The following is a 22376-nucleotide window of genomic DNA, read 5'->3' on the forward strand; positions in this document are numbered from 1 at the left end:
TGTATCCTTCTGTATATATGTGATCCACTTCTCAAAACTCAACATACACGGAAGCAGACAGGGGAAAACTGCCCACTTCTTTCTAAATCATTTTGGTAACTACAAGAATGAAAGATCATACCAATGGCTACTTTTCTTCTATTTCTTTCACTGTGCAATGTGATGGTCTGTGTTTTTTCAGTGGGGAGTATTCCGTACACATTTCATGGTAAGGCCCATAGCTATGCATCTGTGACTAATCAGCAGCTCAAGAGTTTACGTATTTTGCTTTAGATTTGAAGATGAGGAAGCATTTGCTTAGAATTTATCCTTGTCCTGGGTGTTGCTCATCATGATTGAGAAGCCCTGTCTGTTTGAGTGTGCATCCCTTCAGCATCAGCACCAGCAACCCCTTAACAGTGTATCTGGCAGTGTCTACCTTCCCCACCTCCTTTGGCAAACACCTGGTAACTAAATGTCAGTGACTTCAAATAGAAGAAATTGTCATTTGAAATGTTTCTGGACTTTGAGTAAACACAGTTTCCATTGCTATCTTCCAGGAAATTTCCATTTGAAAAAATGTTTGGGACAGGTGAAGAAATAGCACAGGAGGTAAAACTGCTTTCCTGTTTGCAGCTGACCTGCTTTTATCCCCAATACCATATAGATTCCCCTGAGCCCTGCCAGGAGTGAGTCCTGAGTCCTGAGCCAGGAGTGAGCTCTATGTAGAGCTGGGTGTAGGTCCCCCAAACAAAAAGAAAACAGAGGCTGGGACAGGGGTGCAGGGAGTCGTTACTGAAATAAGTACTAAGGTAAGTTTTTTTATTTTCAGAGTAAAGTGGAAAGAATTTTCTCTGAAGGAGATAACTTGAGCAGTGACCCTGAAGAGGCCTCGGTGGTTGAAAACTCGGATCACTAGATCGTGTTAAAGGGACTAGGTTAGAGAGATTATTGTTTCTCTTCTCTAAAAGGGAGTGCCAAGTAACCTCTTTGTGACTGGGTTCATGAAGAGAGACACCTGTTGTGAGGACCCCAGCTCTAATCCCTGGCATCATAGGAGTCTGGCTCAAGGCTCCTCCTGGCTAGAGGCATATTCTTGCTGAAAAGAGAGACACACATTTTAGAAATGAACTCAGGCTTCCCTGTTTGTCGTTTTAACTTCTGTCATTGTAATTCATTTCCCAGTTAGAGTTTATTCTGGAAGCATTTATTTAAGTAATGAAAGTAATTATTGATGTCAGTAACTGTTAACTTGTGTGGATGGGGCAAAAGGTTAAGTCTTGCTACTAACAAAGTAGGTTCTTTGGTTTTGGAGCCACACCTGGCAATACTAAGGGAACCATAGGGGTGCCAGCGATTGAACCTGGGTGGGCCATATGCAGGGCAAGTGCCCTACCCACTGTCCTATCTCTCTGGCCTCTGTTCTTTATTCAGACAACTAGAAAGAGCAACTGGTATGACTTTAGCATGAATATACTCATTATTTTTACTGCCAAAGAAATAACTGAATTATTAGATGTTGAGAAGGATGTGGAAGGAGAGGCTGATAAAATCTCAAGGCTGAACAAGGCCGCCAAAATGAAGAGAGACAAAAATGACTGTCTGTACTTTCAAATGCGCATACGCTGGCATCAGATACATCCATCAAGGACCTGATGGTACAAGCGCGAAAGATCAAGTACGACATCATTGGTCTGACCAAGAGGAGAAGCCATCAATCATATCACGCCATTTTCAACACTGGAGAAGAACTGTTCCTCGGAACATGTGACAAAAGAGGCGTTGGTGGTGTCGGTGTCCTTGTGAACACGAACTTGGCCATGAGCATTGATTCATTCGAATGCCGAGCAACCCGAATCGGACGATTACACTTGAATAGATGTGGCTCACTGCCAGCAGTTTCTATCTTTGTTGTCAATGCACCAACATCCAATTATGGTGAAAGAAATTGAGAAGTTCTATATGGAGCTGGAGAAGTTCTATAAAGAAGACCACACCTTCTACAAGATCATTGTCAGTATTTTAATGCCAAGATAGGACCAAGAAGATCAGCCGATGAACTCCACATCGGGAGCCTTGGCCTAGAATGGAACAAACAGGGTGACAGACTGTCTGAGTTCATCATGTCAACCAAGACCATCCATGGTAACTCACAGTTCTGGAAGGCCGATTCTAAACGTTGGACATGGGAATCTTCCATGGACGGTTCCACAACAAAATTGACCACATCATATTCAGTCGACGGTTTTGCCTGACTGATGTCACTGTTGTCCCAAAATTCCAAACAGGATTGAACCACCATCTCCTTCGTGCAAAATTCTACTTGACAGAGTGGGGAGAATGGGCTGAAAAGTTTAGAACTCCCAGAATGACCACCAATTGGGAGCTCTTTCGCACTATTGCTGCAACATAGGAAGATGTCGTCATTGACAACATTGACGAGGAATACAATTGACTGTTCAGCACCTCCATGATTGTGCGAGGAAGGCCAAGAGAAAGCCACAAAAAAAAAAGCCTGTCATGTAGTCCAGAAAGTCTCAAATGGGCTTAATTCAGTGCATAGAAATTTATTTCAGAGGTATGTTTTCAGCATAGCCAGGTTTGTATTTCTCTTTGCCTTTCCTATGTCTGCATTTCAGTGTTTCTATAAACAGGTTGTTACTTTTGTAATAGATAATTGAATGTGCTTTATCTCAGATGTCACACACTACCAATATTCAGGAGCATTACGGTATCAATACTAGTGCTGGATAATATTTCTTTGCCTGTGTGTAACACAGTTTATTCATTTTCCACCAGAAGAAACTGTTGTCTGCTTCCCGGTTTTGGGTTTTGGCCATTAGGAATAAAGCTTCTGTAAAATTCATTGTAGATTTTGTGTGCATATACATTTTAGACTTGTTTGAGTAATTAGCGAGGAGCATGCTCTCTATATTGTCTAATAAAAGGATGTTGAATTTTTCAAGAGACTACCAAACTGTCCTCCAAAGTGACAGTTCCATTTTTCAATCTCATCTGCAATTATTGATAATTCTTTTCCACTTCCTCATTGGTAGATGGTGCTATGTGTGTTCCAGATGTTGGCCATTCTAACGTGTTTGTAGTGTTGTGCAATTTCCCACCAAAAGCCAGCAAAAAACCAACCAGTACACTACTGAGAAATGGGAGGTTTGGTTTATTTCACTGGAGACCCAGCAGAACTCCTGCTTGGAAAGAACTGGAACTGATGGGGGTTGGGGCATTCATAGGTAGCTGTCAGGAGGATCCAGAAGCAGAAATTACCCAGCATGTTCTTTTGCAAAGCAAGGTTTGTTCCACTTCAAAGCCAGGAACACATTTGGAGATGATTCCTGGGTTACTAAGTTTGCAAAACAAGACTCTCACCATCTGAACGATGTCCTGAATGCATTCTATGGTTATGTTAGGTTGCCCTGTCTCAGCTGCCCCACGATAACTCCTATTCTCTGTGTTGCCTGTTTGAAATATGAGCAAGGGTCTCTTCCTAAGCAGTAGTGGCGTCTAGTTTCAGTTTTTGATTCCCAATGACCCATCATGTAGAACATCTTTTCATACGCTTATTTTTCATGTCTGTGCTATCTTTGGTGAAAAATTAGTTGCGGTTTTTAGTCCATATTTTAATTGCTTTGCTTTCTTATTGTTGAGTTTTAAGAGTTCTATATCTGTTTTGGATAATCTTTGCCAGAGGTGTTTTTTGCAAGTATTTTCTCTCAGTCTGTGGCTTGATTTCTCATTCTTTGGGCTTTATCTTTCATAACACAGATTTGAAGAAAGAACAGCTATCCAACTATTTCATTTATCAATAATGCCTTTCCATATTGTTTCTAAGAATTCCTTGTCATACCTTGAGTAATCTAGGTTTTCTCTTATGTTATCATCTAGAAATCCTTTATATTTTACACTTAGGCCTATGATTTCTATTGAGTACATTTTGGTGCAGGGTATAAGGTCTGCTTCTATATTCGTTTTTTTTTAATGTAGGAGTTACTGCTATTTATTCAGCCAATTAATTAATGATTGAATTGGGCATGAACGCCACATTACTTTTTTCAAAAAAAATTTTTAATTGAATATTCATGAGATAGATCATTGCAAAGCTGCTCATAATTAGTTTTCAGACATACAATGATCCAGCACCTATCTCTCCACCAGTGTACATTTTCCACCACCAATATCCCCTGTTTCCCTACCACCATCCCTCAGCAACCCCACCACCACCACTCCTAACCTCCCTCTATGGGAGGTACTTCCTGCTCGCTCTCTCATTTTCCTTTTGTGTATTATGGTTTGCAATATATGTGCTAAGAGGTCATGGTGTTTCTTCAGGGTTTTTGGTATTTTTATTGGAACGGTAAGGCTAGAGTAGCTTTTCAATTGGTTGGCCACTTTGGGGTGTGGATGTGACTGCTGAGGCTTCTGGAAGTACAGAGGGTGGGGAAAAGAGCCCGTCCGAATCCTGAGAAAGCCTGGAGATTTCAGTCACAAAACCCACATACCCGAATTTTCTGCAGGGAATTTTCAGCAGAAAATAGCCACAAAGCTTTCCAGTTTAAGTCTCAGCCATACAGTGATCAAACACAATGATCAAACTTCATCAGTCCATGAACCCCAGTATACTCCCTCCCACTCTTCCCCCTGCCTGTGTGGCAGAAGATTTCCACTTTCTCTCTACTTTGATCACCTTCAATATTATGACAAAAGACCCACCATTATTACTTGGAATTTTCCCCAACAATCAGACCTGCCAAAAAGACATCATTAGATAATTTGTTTTCTATTGCTGATTATGAAGATGCCATGCGGCTGCAATAGCAGCTGTGCGATTTTGGATTTCTGATATTTTAGTAATAAAACTGGCGGGATTTCTGCCAAAAGCTGCTGGGTTCTGAGATTGATTTGTGTGCCTCCGGGATCATGGCCGTTCAGGAGCCGGAGGAGGCATTTGTGGGCAGCCACTCGGGGCCTTGTCAGGGTGGGGAACAGGGCCGGTTCCATCCCCCATCCCATAAGGCCTCATCACTACAGTCTCATTCCTTACTGTCCATTAGGCTCTGAAAGATGGCAACCACCATGCCGTGGCCATTTAATTTCTTGGTAAACTTGGCCTCATGTTGTTGGGGTTCAGCCAAAGGCACAGCAGCAGTTTGGGGGTATCAGGAAGTTTGAAGGCACCATCAGGCTGATGGTGCACTCACCTATAGGTACAGGTTGACCTGCTAGTGGCACCATATCTCCTATACTCAGTTTTTTACAAGTATATTTACTTGTTTTTGCATCATTTGTTGAAAAGTATATTACACGTATCTTCCTAGACTCTATTTGTTTTCTTGATCTATTTACCCATTTTCTTTTAATGTCTGTTTTCAAATTTAAATTGCCTACAACTTTGCATGTTCTATAGCAAGGAAAAGGAAAAGCTAGTGAAAATTCTAAAGTCCCATTTTCCTGGATTAAATAATTTAGAATTTCTGCAAGCTTGTTTCAAAGTATTTTGCTTAGTTCTCAGCTTTAGCTAAAACTGAAGAAGGGACTAGATAAGATGCAAACTTGCACATAACATCTCTTCCCTTACTGTTCCAGCTTTCCAGCAGGGTTCGATTCTCAGCATCCCATATAGTCCCCTTTTGTTTTTTTCTCTTTTGGGCCACACCCAAGAGTGCTTAGGGCTAACTCCTTGTTCTCTTCTCAAGGATCACTCGTGGTGGGGCTCAGGGCACATATATGGGATGCCAGAAATTGTATTTGGGTTGGCCATGTGCAAGGCAAAGTCCTTAACTGCTGTCTCTCCATCCCTCACCAGGGTTTGTAATGTCTTTTCAATGACCCTACGCCATTGTCACCAGCATCCTCTGATTTTTCCCCCATCCTTTGCCAACACTTTGAGCTTTTAGCCTTATCAGCTTATGGTAACTGTTCACTTCTCCTTTGGGAAGTCACTGCCTCCGCCATGCTGTTGCATCTTAGAACAGTCCCTCTCCCCTTTTTCCTCTCCTCTTAGTTAGTTGATGCTAACTTACCTTCATGTTCCAAAACTAATGCATCATGGTCTAACAAAGTAACCACTGAGCTCAAGCCAGTTGAAACCCTATCTTGTTCATCTCTTCTGTATTGTCTGAGCATTTTATACTTAATCTTTATGATGAGCCTTGGAAGGGAAAGGACCCCCCTCAACCCCCACTCTAGCATTTTATTTCTTCAGTATAGTGTGGTATTCCTTGCATGGCACAGGTGTATTCTTTTCCTGTGCTGAAAAGTTGGGAGCTTGGAACTGGAGCAATAGCACAGCAGGTAGGGAGTTTGCTTTGCATGCAGCCGAGCCGGGTTCGATTCCCAGCATCCCATATGGTCCCCTTAGCACCGCCAGGAGTAAATCCTGAGTGCATGAGCCAGGAGTAACCCCTTTGCAATGCCAGGTGTTACCCAAAAAGCAAAAATAAATAAATTAATAAAAGAAAAGAAAAGTTTGGAGCAGTTTTTTTTAACAGTCCTTGTGTGGAATGATTCACTTTTCTGTCTCTCATAGAAACCATGAACATTTTAGATATATTATAGTATGAGTTGAAATAGGTAGATTAACTCCCTAATTCAAAGCTTGAAAGAGCAAGACTTTGGAATCTCAGGACTTTGGAATATCATAGTCTCTGACAGTTTTCCCAGGTCGCTATGTTTCTTAGCATTGATAGGTGTTGTCTGTATGAACTATTTCCCAGAGATGTTGCTGCATTTTTTTTCTTTTGTATCTCTTTATGGTAACAATCGTGCCTCACCTGTCATTAATAACACTTTAAAAGAAATTCTGTGTTAATACAGTTTGGAGTTTACATGGAATAGGTAAGGCCTGTCACTGTCACTATCCCTGTCATTGTCCTCCCGTTGTTCATCGATTTCCTCAAGTGGGCCCAGTAACGTCTCCATTGTGAGACTTGTTACTGTGTTTGGCATATCCAGTACGTCATGGGTAGCATGCCAGGCTTTGCTTTGCGGGTGAGATACTCTTGGTAGCTTGCCAAGCTCTCTGAAAGGGGCAGAGGAATTGAACCCGGGTTGGTCGGGTTGGCCGTGTGCAAGGCAAACTCCCTACTGCTGTGCTATTGCTCCAGCCCTACATATGTAAAATTTTCCCTTATACTTTATATAAACACTGTGGTTTATAAAGTTGTTCATGATGATTTGTTACAGGCACTCAATATTCCAACACTAATTCCACTATCATTATACCTTTTCTCCACCAGTGTCTCCAATTTTCCCAACCACCCCTTAAGCCTGCCCCCATAGCAGGCCCTCAACGATTTATTTTATGTTGCTTGTTATCAGTAATTTTTCTAACATAATGATCAAGAAACATTTCCTTAAAAGAAATTTAGTGAAAATCATCTATCTCATCATGAATACATTAAGTCCTTGTGTAAGAGATTATGAAGATGTTACAGGTTAAGCTTTCTGTGTTTATGTTTTGTTATTTGTGATTGGTTACTTTCCACATTACAGCCCATCCAAAGTCTCCAAGGGAGACATTACTGGGCCCGCTCGAGCAAATTGATGAACAACGGGAGGGCCTTTACCTTTAGCACAGCGGTAGGGCGTTTGCCTTGCACGCAGCCAACATGGCTGACCCGAGTTCGATTCCTCTGCCCCTGTCGGAGAGCCCGGCAAGCTACCGAGAGTATCTCGCCCGCCCGGCAGAGCCTGGCAAGCTCCCTGTGACGTATTTGATATGCCAGACACAGTAACAACAAAGTCTCCAATGGAGACGTTACTGGACCTGCTCGAGCAAATCGATGATCAACGGGAGGGCCAGTATATCAGTGTCATAGAGTTTGAGATATCTCTCCAGGAAGTTCAGAATTTTTAACGAGGTCATATAGCTAGGGTTATTTTTTTTATGGGTTTTTTTTTTAACCTTTCTGTTGAATTACTGTGAGATAGAACATTACAAAGATGTTCATGATTGGATTTCAGTCATACAGTTTTCCAACACCCATCCTTCCAGCAGGATGGAATTTACCATGTTCCTGCATTAAATATTGGCCATATTACATTGCAGACACCCAAACATAGGCATATATGTAGTCTTCTAAGTAAAGAGTCAAACTTATGAAAAGGTGTAATCTTTAAAGTTGTTTACCGTTATCAAAACGATACCAAAATTTTTCCATCTGAGTTGATTTAGTATCGCTCTCAACTTCAGTTGGAACATTTATCTTTTAAAATGCTTAGTTTAAGAGGTCATATTAAAAAATAAATTTTGAATCATCATCAGTAATTAGTCATTACTCTTGTCTTTCATACAAATCATCTTATAATTTATTGAACCAGAAGATGAATGGGCTCAGATTTTAAGGATCTAAATATGGCAAGTTATTCGGAGTAAAATTTTCTCTGATTGCATTTCATTTGATCTTTTGTCTTCGGACATAAATTCACTTATTTTTAGTGTTACTGACTCAGCACAGAAATAGAGGTGTTCTGTGGATTTTTTCAGGCTTAGCTGATTAAAGCATATGACTTGACATAATCTTTACCTGGGATTCATCAGGTGCCTATATAAATACTCTGCTTGGGATCTGTGAATGCAGGCATCATTGTGAATCCAGGCCTTACAGGAGATCCTGGGCTCAATGGGCTAAAAGTGATTCAAGTTTCGTTACTACGGGGCTCCCTTCCCAGGCCTGTCATGCTCAGAAGACAGAGGCTCATCTGCAACACGTTGTAACCTGTTGAACTTCGAAGAGCAAGGGCAACAGGGGCCTGAGAATTAGTGTGTCTCAGGGACTGAACAAAGATGGGCTTGGCACCAAGTCAGTTATAAAAGCTGAAGGATCTGCAGGTGTTGTGCTGCCTATACAGATCACAACCGTCAAATCTGACAGGGAGAGAGCAGGTATTACCTCTTGTGTGTGAGAGTATTTATTTTTTTCCTTTCAAGTGTGAAAACTGCCAAATGCATTATGCTTTAGCCATAATCCACATGGTTCTCTCGTTACACAGACAATAGTCCAAAGAAGCACAGGCAGATGTGGGGAGGGGAAAGAGGGAGTGTGTCTTTCTATGTACAATAGTGCTTATGCTGAGTGGCTCAGGGAAGTCATAATGTATATCTTCCTCCAAAGCAAAAAAAAAATTGTAATCTCCTCCTCCTCCTTTTCCTCTTTTCCTCCTCCTCTTCCTCCTCCTCCCTCTCCTCCTCCTGGGAAGTCGTAAAATATAGCCTCATCCAGAGTAAAAAACAAAACCAATTTTATAACCTCCTCCAGCTCCACCACCTCCTCCTCCTCTGCATTCTTCCTGCTCTTGGGCTATGGCCAGTTGTATCGGGACTTAATTATGGCTCTGTGCTCAGTAATCGGTCCTGGAAAGCTGGGGACCATGTAGGATACCAGGAGTTGAACCTGGGTTGGCTGCATGCAAGATCAGTGCCCTATCCACTGTACTTTAGCTCTGGTTCTACATCAATTTTCTGAAATGAAGCCTTGTGCTTGAGATCCTGATACCCAGTTCCTCTTGCCCTGAAGAAGATCCTTAGAGAGATGGACTTGGGGGCCTGCTGAACTCAGTTACAATTTGCCTCTAGTATGATCCTTAACTTCATTCTCCCTCAGTCTCCTGGGGCCAATAGTCAATTCTTGGTGATAAGGCTTCATAGGATTGTTGAGAGTATTGAGTAAATATTATATGTAAATGCCAAATTATTGCCTGGATTGCACATATGACTACTTAATAAATACCTGCCATGGTACAGAATAGAATAGTCTTTTGTTTCCTGAAAGAGTGTGTGGCAGTGACAGTAAAGACTTATCCTGGTTGGAGAAGCTTTATTGATTAACATGAAACTATCAGGGAGGAGACAGGAGAAAGTAATTTAATCTGGAATACGGTAAAAAATCAGAGTAGGAAACCTACTCCAACCTCTAAAATGGAAATTGAAATATATTTAAAGTCCAGTCTTTAAAGAAGAGGTTGGGGTGGGTGTGCCCAGCTACCAGACCTAGGGAACCTGAAGACCCTTTCTCGGCCAAGGTACCCTCTGAACACCTAGGCTAAAGAGGACCCCTGCAAGTCTTAGTAGTGCATCAGAAGTGAAGTGCTAGCCTGGCACAGGCACCGAAGCTGCCCTTCCCCAAAAGGTACATTGGTGCAGGGGACATGGCCACCGGAACAGTGACCTCTCACACCGCCACAGTTATTTTCCCCTTTCCCAGAACTTTGGATTCACATTTCAACTTCCATTATCTAATTCTCATAGCCTGGCTATCCCAAACATAATAGGCAACTTTCCAATAGTCTATTCCAATCAAAATACTTGCAAAATCCACCAAAATAATGGTGAACACAAGAATCTGAATAAGCCTAATGTAAAAAAAAACACATTCCCTGAAGCTGCACTAGAGGCCTCACCTAAGTCACAGAGGAATACCAAAGACCCCATCTAGAATCCTCCCTGGCAGTGAGAGGGGGTCACTGATAATAACTGCAGGTATCCATCTCCATACTACCACAGCAACATGACAAAACATCCACAGCAACATCCACAGGGAGTGGGTGAAGAAAAGAGCCATGAAATCTTAACAGGGAATTCCCAAAAATACAATCTGTCATTCAGAAATGAAAGGTTGAGGATGTTCAGTGAGTTCAAAGAAACAATAGAACAGAATCCAGTATTTAAAGGAGGATATTAAATAAACAGTGAAATGGAGAGCTGATAAAATAAAGGGGAAAATGAGAGCAGAAATAAGAAAGCTACAAACAGGAGTGTCACTAATAAAGGATTTGGTAGATGAAATTAAAAACTCACTGGAGGCCCTCAATAGTAGAATGACAATAGCCAAAGACAGAATCAGTGAGCTTGAAGATGAACTGCAGAAAACATACAGGCAACAACGTATAGTGGAAAAAGACCTCAAAATATTGCTAGGTGAATAAGAGACCTCAGGGATGAATTCAAGAGGAACAACATAAGAATCATTGGAGTACCAGAAGGACAGAAAGGCAACCCCAGTGAAGTAGCAACAGTTAAAGATATTATTCCTGAGAAGTTCCCAGAGCTGGAGAATGCAGATATCCAGTTCCAAGAAGCCCTAAGGGTACCACCTAAAGAGACCCTAATAAAGAGACTCAAAGACATATCATAATCAGAATGATGAATACCACAGATAGAGATACAGTACTGAAAACAGCAAGGCAAAGAAGGAAATCATGTACAAAGGAACATCCCTTAGATTTACAGCAATTTTCAGAGGAAAGTGTCTGAACCTGAAGACAGTAGTGGGATATAGCGGAAAAAAACTCAATGAAATGAATGACTCAACAAGAATACTTTATCCAGCTAGACTCTCACTCAGACTCGAAGGAACAATACACTATTTCATGGATAAACAACAGCTCAGAAACTTCATAGACTCAAAACGAACCTTAAAAGAAGAACTAAAGGGACAAAACAGGACAAATCCCTACAGGCACAATAAACCTCACAAAAAGATGACACAAAACCCCATGACAGTAGTCTCTCCCACTGTCAGTGGACTAAATGCACCAATTGAGAGACACAGAGTGGCAAAATGGATTAAAAAGAAACTGAACCCAACATTCTGCTGGGTAAAGAAACTCTGAACTTACAGTAGCCAGAAACTGGAAGAAACCTGAGTGCCCAAGAACAGATGACTGGTTAAAGAAACTTTGGTACATCTACACAGTGGAATACTATGGAGCTCTTAGAAAAGATGAAGTCATGAAATTTACATACAAGTGGTACAATATGGAAAGTATCATGCTAAGCGAAATGAGTCAGAAAGAGAGGGATAGACATAGAAAGATTGAATTCATCTGGGGGATATAAAATAACAAAATATGACATTAATACCCAAGAATAGCTGAGATCAACACCAGGAGGTTGATACTCCATAGTTTAGAGGCCAGCCGGGTATTCTAGGGGAAAGGACAGTTCAGATAGAGAAGGGAGCACCAAATGGAGTGTATTTGGAGGATCCTCCCAGGAGGGGAGATGCAGGTTGAAAGTAGACTGGACTGAACATGTTTGCCACTCAATGCCTCTTTTGCTGAACACAACACCCAAAAGGAGAGAGAGAACAAAAGGGAATGCCCTGCCTCAGTGGCAGGGGGGGATGGGGGGGATGGGGGGGAGGGATATTATCCATGGTGGTGGAAAATGGGCACTGGTGGAGGGATGGGTATTTGATCATGGTATGACCGAAATCCAAGCACAAAAATTTGTAAATCTACAACTGTACCTCATGGTGTTTCACTAATAAAAAGGTAAAGGCCCTCCCGTTGATCGTCGATTTGCTCAAGTGGGCCCAGTAATGTCTCCATTGGAGACTTTGTTGTTACTGTGTTTGGCATATCGAATACTCTCGGTAGCTTGCCGGGCTCTCAGAGAGGGGCGGGGGAATCGAACTCGGGTCGGCCATGTTGGCCGCTTGTAAGGCGAACGCCCTACGGCAAAAAAAAAAAAAAAAAAAAAAGAAACTCTGAACAGTCAGAGCAAACACAGACTCAAGTTAAAGGTTGGAAAACAATCCTTCAGGCAAACTAATCCCGGCAAACTAATCCCTCAAAAAGCCACAGTGGCCATACATACTGGTATCCAGCAACATAGATTTCAGGCTGAAAAAGAAGGGACAGTGAAGGTGATTTTTTAATAATCAAAGGATATGTACTCAGGAAGAAATCTCACTCCAAAGCACACTTGCACCCAATGAGCTGCCAGCTCAGGGGTTTGGCAGGGTGATACCATTTCACCGAAACTCTTCAGTGCCACCCTCGAGAACATCATGCGACAACTGGAATGGGAAGGAATGGGAGTGAAGATAGATGGTCGGCAACTACACCACCTCCGCTTTGCTGATGACATTGTTTTAATAACACCAAACATCAGCCAAACAGCACAAATGCTGGCCGACTTTGACCGTGAGTGTGGAAAGGTAGGACTACAGCTGAATCTTACGAAGACAATGTTTATGAGAAACAGCCTCGTTCCTGATGCCCCATTTGCTCTCAACGGAACGACCATCTCCGAATGCAACAGCTATGTGTACCTAGGTCGAGAAGTCAACATGACAAATGACCTGGCACCCGAGCTGTGCAGGAGGAAGAGAGCGGCTTGGAATGCCTTCAAGAGTGTCGAAGAAATAGCTAAGAGAACGAAGAACCTCCGGCTCCAGGCACATCTCTTTGATTCCACTGTTCTTCCTGCATTAACATATGCCTCAGAGACCTGGGCCCTACGCAAACAGGACAAGAACGTTATTCAGGTCTCCCAAAGAGTAATTGAAAGAGCTATGCTTTCACTCAAATGAGAGAAAGAATCTGGAGTTCTGACATCCGTCGACGATCAAGAATCAGGGATGCTGTCTTGTTTGCCAAGGTGTCAATAATCAGATGGACTGGTCACATAATGAGATTTAAAGATGACCACTGGACTAGAGCTGTTACCGACTGGATTCCATGGGATGTCAAAAGACCATGTGGCCGCCCACCTACCACATGGTCAGACTTCTTCATCAAGATCATGAATGATCGGTTGGAGGCTCTTCATGTTCCTAGAGTGAACAGACGCCATTGGGCTACACTAGCACGTGACAGGGACAAATGGAGACGTTACTGGCGCCTGCTCGAGCAAATCGATGATTAACGGGAAGTCAAGTGATCAAGTGATCAAGTGAGCTGCCAGCATAATACTTAAAACAACTGCTAATAGACTTGAAGGAGGACATTGGTTAAAACAACTGCTAATAGACTTGAAGGAGGACATTGGTCAAAACAACTGCTAATAGACTTGAAGGAGGACATTGGTAGCAATACAATAGTAGTCAGAGACTTCAACACTGCCTTATCACTCTAAGACTAAAACTCAACAAGAAAGTAATGGTTCTGGAGAAGAAATGGAAGAGAAAGGGCTAATAGATATATACAGGGTTTTTCATTCCCCCAAAACCAAATACACATTCTTTCCCAGAGCATATGGAACATTTTCCAATATAGACCATATGCTGGGATACAAAACATACCTCAGTAGAGTCAATAAGATAGAATTTGTATCAACTCTCTTTTCATACCATGGTGCACTAAAGATAGAAGTTAATCACACACAGAAATAGAGAATCAAATCAAATACTTGGAAATTAAATAGCTCAGTGTTGGATAAGAGGGCAAATAAAAGAAGAAATCAAGAGTCCTAGAAGAAAATAAAAATGAATACATGAGCTATCAGCACTTGTGGGGCACAGCTAAAGCAGTGCTATGGTGAAAATTTATAGCTCTGCAAGTGTTTCACAGGAAGGAAGAAAGGGCCCACATAAGTAATTTGCCTTCATAGTGTAAGATCTTAGAAAATGCTCAACAAAAGGAGCCCATACCACAGAAAGAAATAGTAAAGCTTAGAGCAAAATCAGCAAGCTGGATTCCCAGAAAATCCAAAAGATCAATGAAATCAAGAGCTGGTTCTTTGAAAAAATAAGATTGATGAACCACTAGCAAGACTCAAAAAGTAAGAGATAGAGAACCCTAGTAAACCGAATCAGAACTGAAAAGGGTACATCACAGCAGAAACTAAAGAAATTCAAAAGATCATCAGAGATTACTTTGAAAGTCTATATGCCATGAAATGAGAGAATCTAGAAGAAATGGATAAATTCTTGGACTCCTATAAACTCCAAGGCTGAACTGAGATTTGGAATATCTGAATAGATCTATTACTATCAAGGAAATGGAAACAGTAATTGAAAGTCTTCCCCAAAATAAAAGCCCAGGTCCAGATGAATTCACTAGTGAATTCTTCTTAACCTTTAAAGAGGACCTATTGCCAGTCCTTTACAAGCTTTTCCAGGAAATTGAAGAAACAGAAACACTCCCAAACAGTTTTTATGAGGCACATATCACCCTAATACCAAAAGCAGACAGAGACCACAAAAAAAAGATTACAGGCCGATATCCCCCATAAACAGTAATGCAAAGATCCTCAACAAAATATTAGCAAATAGAATCCAATGACTCATCAAGAAGATCATACACCGTGACCAAGTGGAGTTCATCATGGGCATGCAAGGATGGTTTAACATTTGCAAGTCAATCCACATGATCTGTCATATCACTGTCACTGTCCTCCTGTTGTTCATCGATTTGCTCGAGCAGGCCCAGTAACATCTCCATTGGAGACTTTGTTGTTACTGTGTTTGGCATATCGAATACATCACGGGTAGCTTGCCAGGCTCTGCTGTGCGGGCAAGATACTCTCAGTAGCTTGCCGGGCTCTCGGAGAGGGGCGGAGGAATCGAACTCAGGTTGGCCGTGTTGGCTGCATGCAAGGCAAACACCCTACCGCTGTGCTATCACTCCAGCCCGATCTATCATATCAATAAAAGAAAAACAAAAACCATGTGACCATATCAGTAAATTCAGAGAAAGCATTTGACAAGATACAGCATCCGTTTATGATGAAAACTCTCAGCAAAATGGGAATTGAAGGAACTTTTCTCAATAGTGGAAAGGTAATATCCATGGCCAGGATGAACATGGGTTAGGAGAACTGGTAAATGGTTGGAACTAACCACAAGCGTCTATGGGGCTGAGCGTAGGTAAGAGAGAAGAGACCAGTATGATGATAAAAGCTGAGAATGATCATGCTTGAGAAGACCTGAGGGTTAAAATTAGGTAAGTCATATTCTTGATAATCTTTAAGTATCAATATTGCAAACTATAATAACCAAAAGGGGGGAGAGAGAGAGAGAGAGAGAGAGAGAGAGAGAGAGAGAGAGAGAGAGAGAGAGAGAGAGAGAGAGGAGCGTCTTCCAAAGAGGCAGGCAAGGGGTGAAGGGTGATGGGAAGGAACCTGGGGATACTGGTGCTGGGAAATGTACACTGGTGGAGGGATGCATGTTGAAATATGACTGAAATTCAATCATGGATGGCTTTATAATGCTCTAAAAATAATAATAACAAATAAAGGGCTGTCCACATTATCCAAAAACTCCTTAATGTCCAGCCTTACTTCTTTCAGATTGATTATGTCACGTAGACTGAAATGGTCAGCAGTCCTTTTTGAGGAGTGATTCAGAGATTCAAGCATCTGGTTTTTTCCATACTAGAATTCCTGACCTTAGCTGTGAGGATAGAAGGAGAGAAGAGAAATAGGGCAGAGAGAGAGAATGAGAGAATGCATGAATGAGAATGAATATAAGCTCAGGGTCTCACAAAGAATTTTAGGGGCAAGCATGAAAGTTGTAAACTAACATTTCTGTACCCATTCTATGACCAGAGCTAGTCGGATTGCTATTATCTCCCCTCTAATGGTTCTAGAATCTGTTTGCACCATTGCAAGAAATTGTTTAGATGAAGGTCCTGACAGAACAGTGAAACTTAAATTTAGCCGCCAGTTGAGGGCATTTTTTAAAAAGTTGGTCTAGTTCACTCCACAGCTGTTCCTGGAGTTCTCTATTTTGCTAGAACCAACACATCACCCAAAAGAATGTTCTCATCATGATGTTTCTTTCTTATTTTAGAGATTTGAAAAAAAATCTCCTCATCTACAGAATCAGTAGATTCTGTACTTTGGGGAATCTACTGAAATACCTATTTCTGAAGATTTGTTCCTGTGAAGTTGTTTGTATATGACTTTCCTTCTGTGGTGTCAGTATCATTTTCTCCTCTTCTAAGACTCATCACAGTGGATTTAGGTCTCTTCTAAAATTACCTTATTGAACTTCATTATCTCATCTTTAAAAAATAAGAACAGCCTATCTCCAAATAAAGCCACATTCTGAGATTCTTGGATTTAGAACTCCAGTCTGTGAATTTGAATGACAAACTCTTTAGACCATACTAGGCACAAAGCCCTGCTGGTCTATAAAATGGTTACATTTCTAGGTTTCTTTTTTGGGGGGGGTTGTGGTGAGATGGAGGGAGGCACACTGAATATGCTCACGACTTAGTTCTGGCTTTGTGCTTAGGGATCACTACTGGTTTGGGATCATATGTGGTGCTGGAATCAAACAAGGATTAGCAGCGTGCAAGTGGGGCTCCTTTATCCCTATTCCGTCTTTCTAACTTTCGATTTTGTTGTAAGCATCCAAGGTATAATGTGTACAGACTATTTAGCATGGTAATTGATATTTACTTGTTATTTACATAATTGCTATCTAGCTAAATGAGAAGTTAGCTAGAAATAACTTTTTATGATAGCCACAAAGCCTATTATATCTAGGTCTGTCATCCATCCTTGTTGGAGTTGGGTATGTGTATAACTGTCCAGTTACTCCAGGCCTACGATGATTGTAATCTTTCTTGTGTGTTCGTGACATTGTAGCAGGCTGCCTTCAACACAAAAATGGAGGGTTGATCCTATGGACAGGAGTTAATTTTATGTTTGAGGGTTTCTGAGTAGTCTCCAACGGCAGTAAACTTTGGGGTTATTAAGCACCATAGATAACTGTGAAATGGTCTTTGTCATCCAGGTTCCTGTCGTGGCCCCTGCACCCCTTGCTGAGTGTGGCCCCCAAAACAAAGAAACACTAAGATGGTTCTTATTAATGTGAATTTTTATCACTACCTTTGTTTTTTTTGGTTCATACCTAGCTCTACTCCAGGGCTTGTTCCTGGCTCTGTGCTCGGAGATCACCCCAGTGATGCTTAAGGGATCAGAAGGTGTGACCCTGAGTCAGCTGCATGCAAGGCAAGCTCCCTACCCACTGTACTAATTCACCAGCCCCAATAATGTATCTCTCCAGATACTGTAACATATCTTTTGAAAGTCATTAGTTTTTCTGTGACTGTTAGCCATTCCAGAAATTCTAGACTTGATAATATTGGTAGACTTGGTTGGTGTAATGTTGGTTTTATGGTAAGTTATCATTTGAGGCCCAAATAGATTCTGCCCATTATCTAAATTCCCAGAATCTCTTCTGTCAACTGGCATAAATGTTGCTTCCAAAAAGTACTGCTGTAGTCACCAGAAAGTCTGTTCATGTTAACTGCCAGCAAGCATTGCTCTTCTGTTACAGTTACAAGAAGGATGATTGGATTGTAGAGGTTCTGATGGTGTAAGAGGCTAAGGAAAACAATTGGTGGCCCCCTGATCAACAGAATCTTTAGATGTTGTAGGGAAGTTGCATGATTTTTTTTGTTTTGTTTTGCTTGTTGGACCACACTTGTCGTGCTCAGAAGCTGCCTTCAGTTGTGCTCAGAGGTTTATCCTGGTGAGGTTGAACCTGTATGTAAAGCATGTACTCAACCCTCTGAGCCACCTCACTGATCTTCATGGTTATTCATTATACCAGTACCCATCCCTGATGGCATTTGGATTCTCCAGCTGCATTCTGCATGGCTCAGGATAGCTTCATTTGCACATCACGACTCCTAAGCTTGAGTCAAGGCCATAGCTGCTTCTCTCCTTCTACCCTCTGGATGAGTTTCACCAATTTCTCTTTTGAAGTGTCTCTGTAGTGTCTGTGCTTTTTAGTAGAAGTCATTTGATAACCAGTATGAATACGATGCTGTAAAAATATATATATGAATTTCTAGAAATAGTTTTCAACCTACTGTAAAAGAATGAATGTAATCCTTTGTACATGGGCATCCAGGTTTGATCCCAACACTGTGGACTGCTTGGACCACTGAGCTCTACCTAGTTAGGACTCTGTGGGCTGAAATGTGTGATTAGTTATGTTGAAACAAGTTTCTTTACTGTTTCCCTATAAATATATTTTCATTCTTGTGAAAGGAAAAAAACAGCAGTGACATAAACAGCCTTCCTTATAAATTCCTCCTTCGATGCATTTCCACTATCTAAAATTCTCTGTCTTCTCATACAAGGGCTGGAGCGATAGCACAGTAGTAGGGTATTTGCCTTGCGTGCAGCCAGCCTGGCCGAGCCGGGTTTGATTCCTCTGCCCCTCTCGAAGAGCCCGGTAAGCTACCGAGAGTATCTAGCCCTCACGGCAAAGCCTGGCAAGCTACCTGTGACATATTCAATATACCAAACACAGTAACAACAAGTCTCAAAATGGAGATGTTACTGGGCCCACTCGAGCAAATTGACGAAGAACAGGAGGACAGTGTTTGTGTTTGTTTTCTCATATAAAATGACCAAAGGTACCTTTAAATATCACATTGTAAAACCTTAAAGGACAAAATATTGTCAGTCATATCTCAATAAAGCTGGAAAAAAATAGGTTGCTGTTTGCCTTAGCATATTATGGACAATAATACAGCCTCAGACAGAACCTTCCTACTCATCTACCACCTATGTAGGTTGTTCCTACCTTTGATGCCTTTTCCTCTTCTGGTGTTTTTTCATTTTGTCTTTACTTATGTAACTTGTGTTTTTATTTATGTCTGAACATTTGTCTTTTCATGTTTTACTTGGTTTTATTAATTAAAAAGAAAACCCAATCCTTTTTAATTTTTTTTCCAGAAAAGAGCAAGTCTGTACCTTGTATCAAAATATCAACCTTGTGGAACCAAGACTAATCCAGCCATATGAACATATTATCAAGAACTTTATTCGGGAAATCAGACTTCAGAGCACAGAGATGGAGAACCTGGCCATTGCAGTGAAGAGGTATTGAAGATTCCTTTGAGGTGGAGGGGAGGTGGGGGAGGGTGGCACCTAGGGCCCTTTTGCTGGCTCTCTGGCCTGAATGTGCAGGATAGGACTGCATTATCACCCTCTGGTCTGGAAACACCTCCTGAGCCTGAGCAGTTTGGAGTTTCATGTAGTAAGGGAGGTTGAACTGGGCACTGCTTTATAGACTTGACCAGCAGCCCATCAGTATAGTTCACTATGATCCACAGTATGTCTTCACCGGATCCTAGCATCAAGAGCAGTGATGCCATACAGAGCAGTTTGGAGAATACAGGAATCTTTTCTTCCAGTGATGTGGGCAGTCTCTCTTTGAATCTGACTGTGTTGCCTGCATGTTCCTTAATCTCCTGAGTCTCAGCTTCAGCTGAGATGATGTCAGTAGATGATGTCAGGAACCCTGCATGGTGAGATCCCGCAGTAATCCCCCCTTCTAGCTGGCCTTCCTCACCCTGTCTGAGTGGAAGTCCCCTATATATGATTTATAGCTACTTATGTGTAAGAGACCTCACAGGTTTTAACAGCAGCTTAAGTGCTGAAGCTTTTCTCTGTGCTGCAGACTACATACCAGCATCTTTGCTCCTAGCATGAATTATAATCTTCTGACATGTATCTATAAGAGCTTTTTGATACATGCCACTTGGAGGAGCAACCTAGAGGTTTTGAGGGGGCCACAGGCCACTCTTGGCAGTATTTAGAGTTCACCCGGGCTAAACCAATGGCACCTAAGGAGCGGTGTGCTGCTGGGGATCAAACTCTGGGCTTTGTGCATGTCAAGTATATATGTGCTCTACCAGTGTGAGCCATATCCTTGATCCGGGCTTGACCATTTTGTATGACCCATTTGTGGTGTCCTGCTCCATGCTGGCTTCTGGCCAGAACTTGTAAAAGTCCTTTGAGTAGAATGCGCTCTGTTTGCATAGGGACAGAGAGACTGACCTCAGTTTCCTGCAGGATGATGAAAACCATCTAATTGATCCTTTGAAGTAACTTGGGAGAATTCAAATGCAGAAAAGAGGATGTTTTTAAAATTGATGTTAAAAAGATTTTGAACTTCCTGAAGTCATGCAGGAATGGAACATTTCACAGGGGGTTTGTTTATTTGTTTGTTTATTTTTAGGGAACACCCAGTGGTGCTTAGGAGTTACTCCTGAATCTGTTCAAGAATCATTCCTAGAGAACTCAGGGGATCATACAGGGTGCTAGGGATGGAACTTGAGCCATCCCCATGCCAGACAAGTGTCCTACCTTCTGTACAATTGCTTTGATCCCTCACCAGGGGTTTCTTATGACTATTTCAGTTCTTGATTCTGAACTTTCCTCTCAATTTTGCTTAGTTGGGACTTTAGGCAGGCTGCCAGGTGCTCCTGAGATCACGGGGTTCTGTATAGCACTGTGGAGTGTGGGTCAGAAACCCAGAGTTAGGGTCCTTTGAGGGCTAGCCAGAGACTTGTTGAGGCTTTGGAGTGTCCAGTGAAAATAGACCAACATGCAGTCCCATGCAGGACCTTCCAGAGCTAGGTGGGAAGCACACACATGCACGCTGACATCTGAAAACACAGCTATGCAAACCCGCAGAGAGGAGGAGAGGGGCTTTCCCTTGTTCTTGTGGCCATTTGGGCTGCTGCTTCCTGTGGAGTCAGCCTGTCACTGCTTTGCCTTGTGGATTAAATCTGAAGTCCAGGACCTCCCAAAGATTCTCTCTTAGCCCTAGTAAAGTGTGTAAGTTTTACTTGCTAACATGCTCTTATATTCTTAGCTAAGAACCATCCATCTCAATTCTTATTTTTGATTGGAGGAGCGTCTCAAGTCTTTTCTCTCTGCATTTGATCCTGAAGGGGAGGTTCTCAGAATCCTGGTAGAAGCCCTATAGTAGGTTATGGTGGGCGTTGCCAACACGCTAGAAATTGGACTAGGAATTAGGATTTATTGGGCAAGACACCGTGCTGTTATAGACTACCCTGGAGCGATAGCACAGCGGTAGGGCGTTCGCCTTACAAGCGGCCAACATGGCCGACCCGAGTTCGATTCCTCCGCCCCTCTCGGAGAGCCGGGCAAGCTACTGAGAGTATTCGATATGCCAGACACAGTAACAATAAAGTCTCTAATGGAGACGTTACTTTCTTTTATACCTAGGAGAAAAGATAGTTGCTAGAAGTGAGAAAAGCAGATGTAGCATATTCAGAAGCAGTCCTAGATTCCAAGATGTTGTGGACCAGAGGTCTAGAAGGGATGCTGGGGAAATGTGTTTTAACAAGATAGGAAGGACATGTTTCTTAGCTAAAAAGTTACTGTCAAGAAAAGTCCCTAGACTTTAGCAGTATTTATGCATATGTTTGAACTGGCTGATTTTCCAAAACTCAGTTACCGTAACCTTGGGCAGGTTATAGAAAAAGAGGAAGTAAACAGGAGCAAAAACCAGTGCTGAGTTACTCAATATTTAGGCACTATGCGCTCTGTGCCTTATTAGACCTTACTCAGAAGCCTGTACTATCATAAAGTCACCCACATTCTTATTAGACAGTTGTTAAATAAAAATATCTTGGAACTCTTTGCAGTGAAATTGTTCTACTTTTGATTTTCAGCAGCTCAGCGAACCCTGTTTCTATAAGATGCAACTTACTGATTGTGCCACTGAAAGGATCAATATCAATAAAACAAAAAAGGAAAACTAGAACATTACATAACCATTAGAAAGAGTTACTGAGACCCTTTTTCTTTTTTTCTTGTGATGCCTCTCGTATATCACATTTTATGTTTTGTTTAAAAATTTTCAGATTACAATATC

The 22376-nt window shown here is 41.8% G+C and overlaps 1 protein-coding gene across 1 annotated transcript in view; it reads left to right on the forward strand.

The window, feature by feature from the left end:
• Positions 1 to 22376, forward strand: part of RASEF (RAS and EF-hand domain containing) — an 88795-nt gene that overhangs the window by 27722 nt on the left and 38697 nt on the right. Inside the window, exon 2 of the mRNA XM_056134771.1 lies at positions 19421 to 19567. Coding sequence (XP_055990746.1) covers positions 19421 to 19567 — 147 coding nt within the window. The remainder of the gene's footprint in view (positions 1 to 19420; positions 19568 to 22376) is intronic.

The sequence above is a fragment of the Sorex fumeus genome, unplaced genomic scaffold (genome assembly GCF_029834395.1).
Source record: "Sorex fumeus unplaced genomic scaffold, SorFum_2.1 ptg000106l, whole genome shotgun sequence".
NCBI classification, from domain to species: domain Eukaryota; kingdom Metazoa; phylum Chordata; class Mammalia; order Eulipotyphla; family Soricidae; genus Sorex; species Sorex fumeus.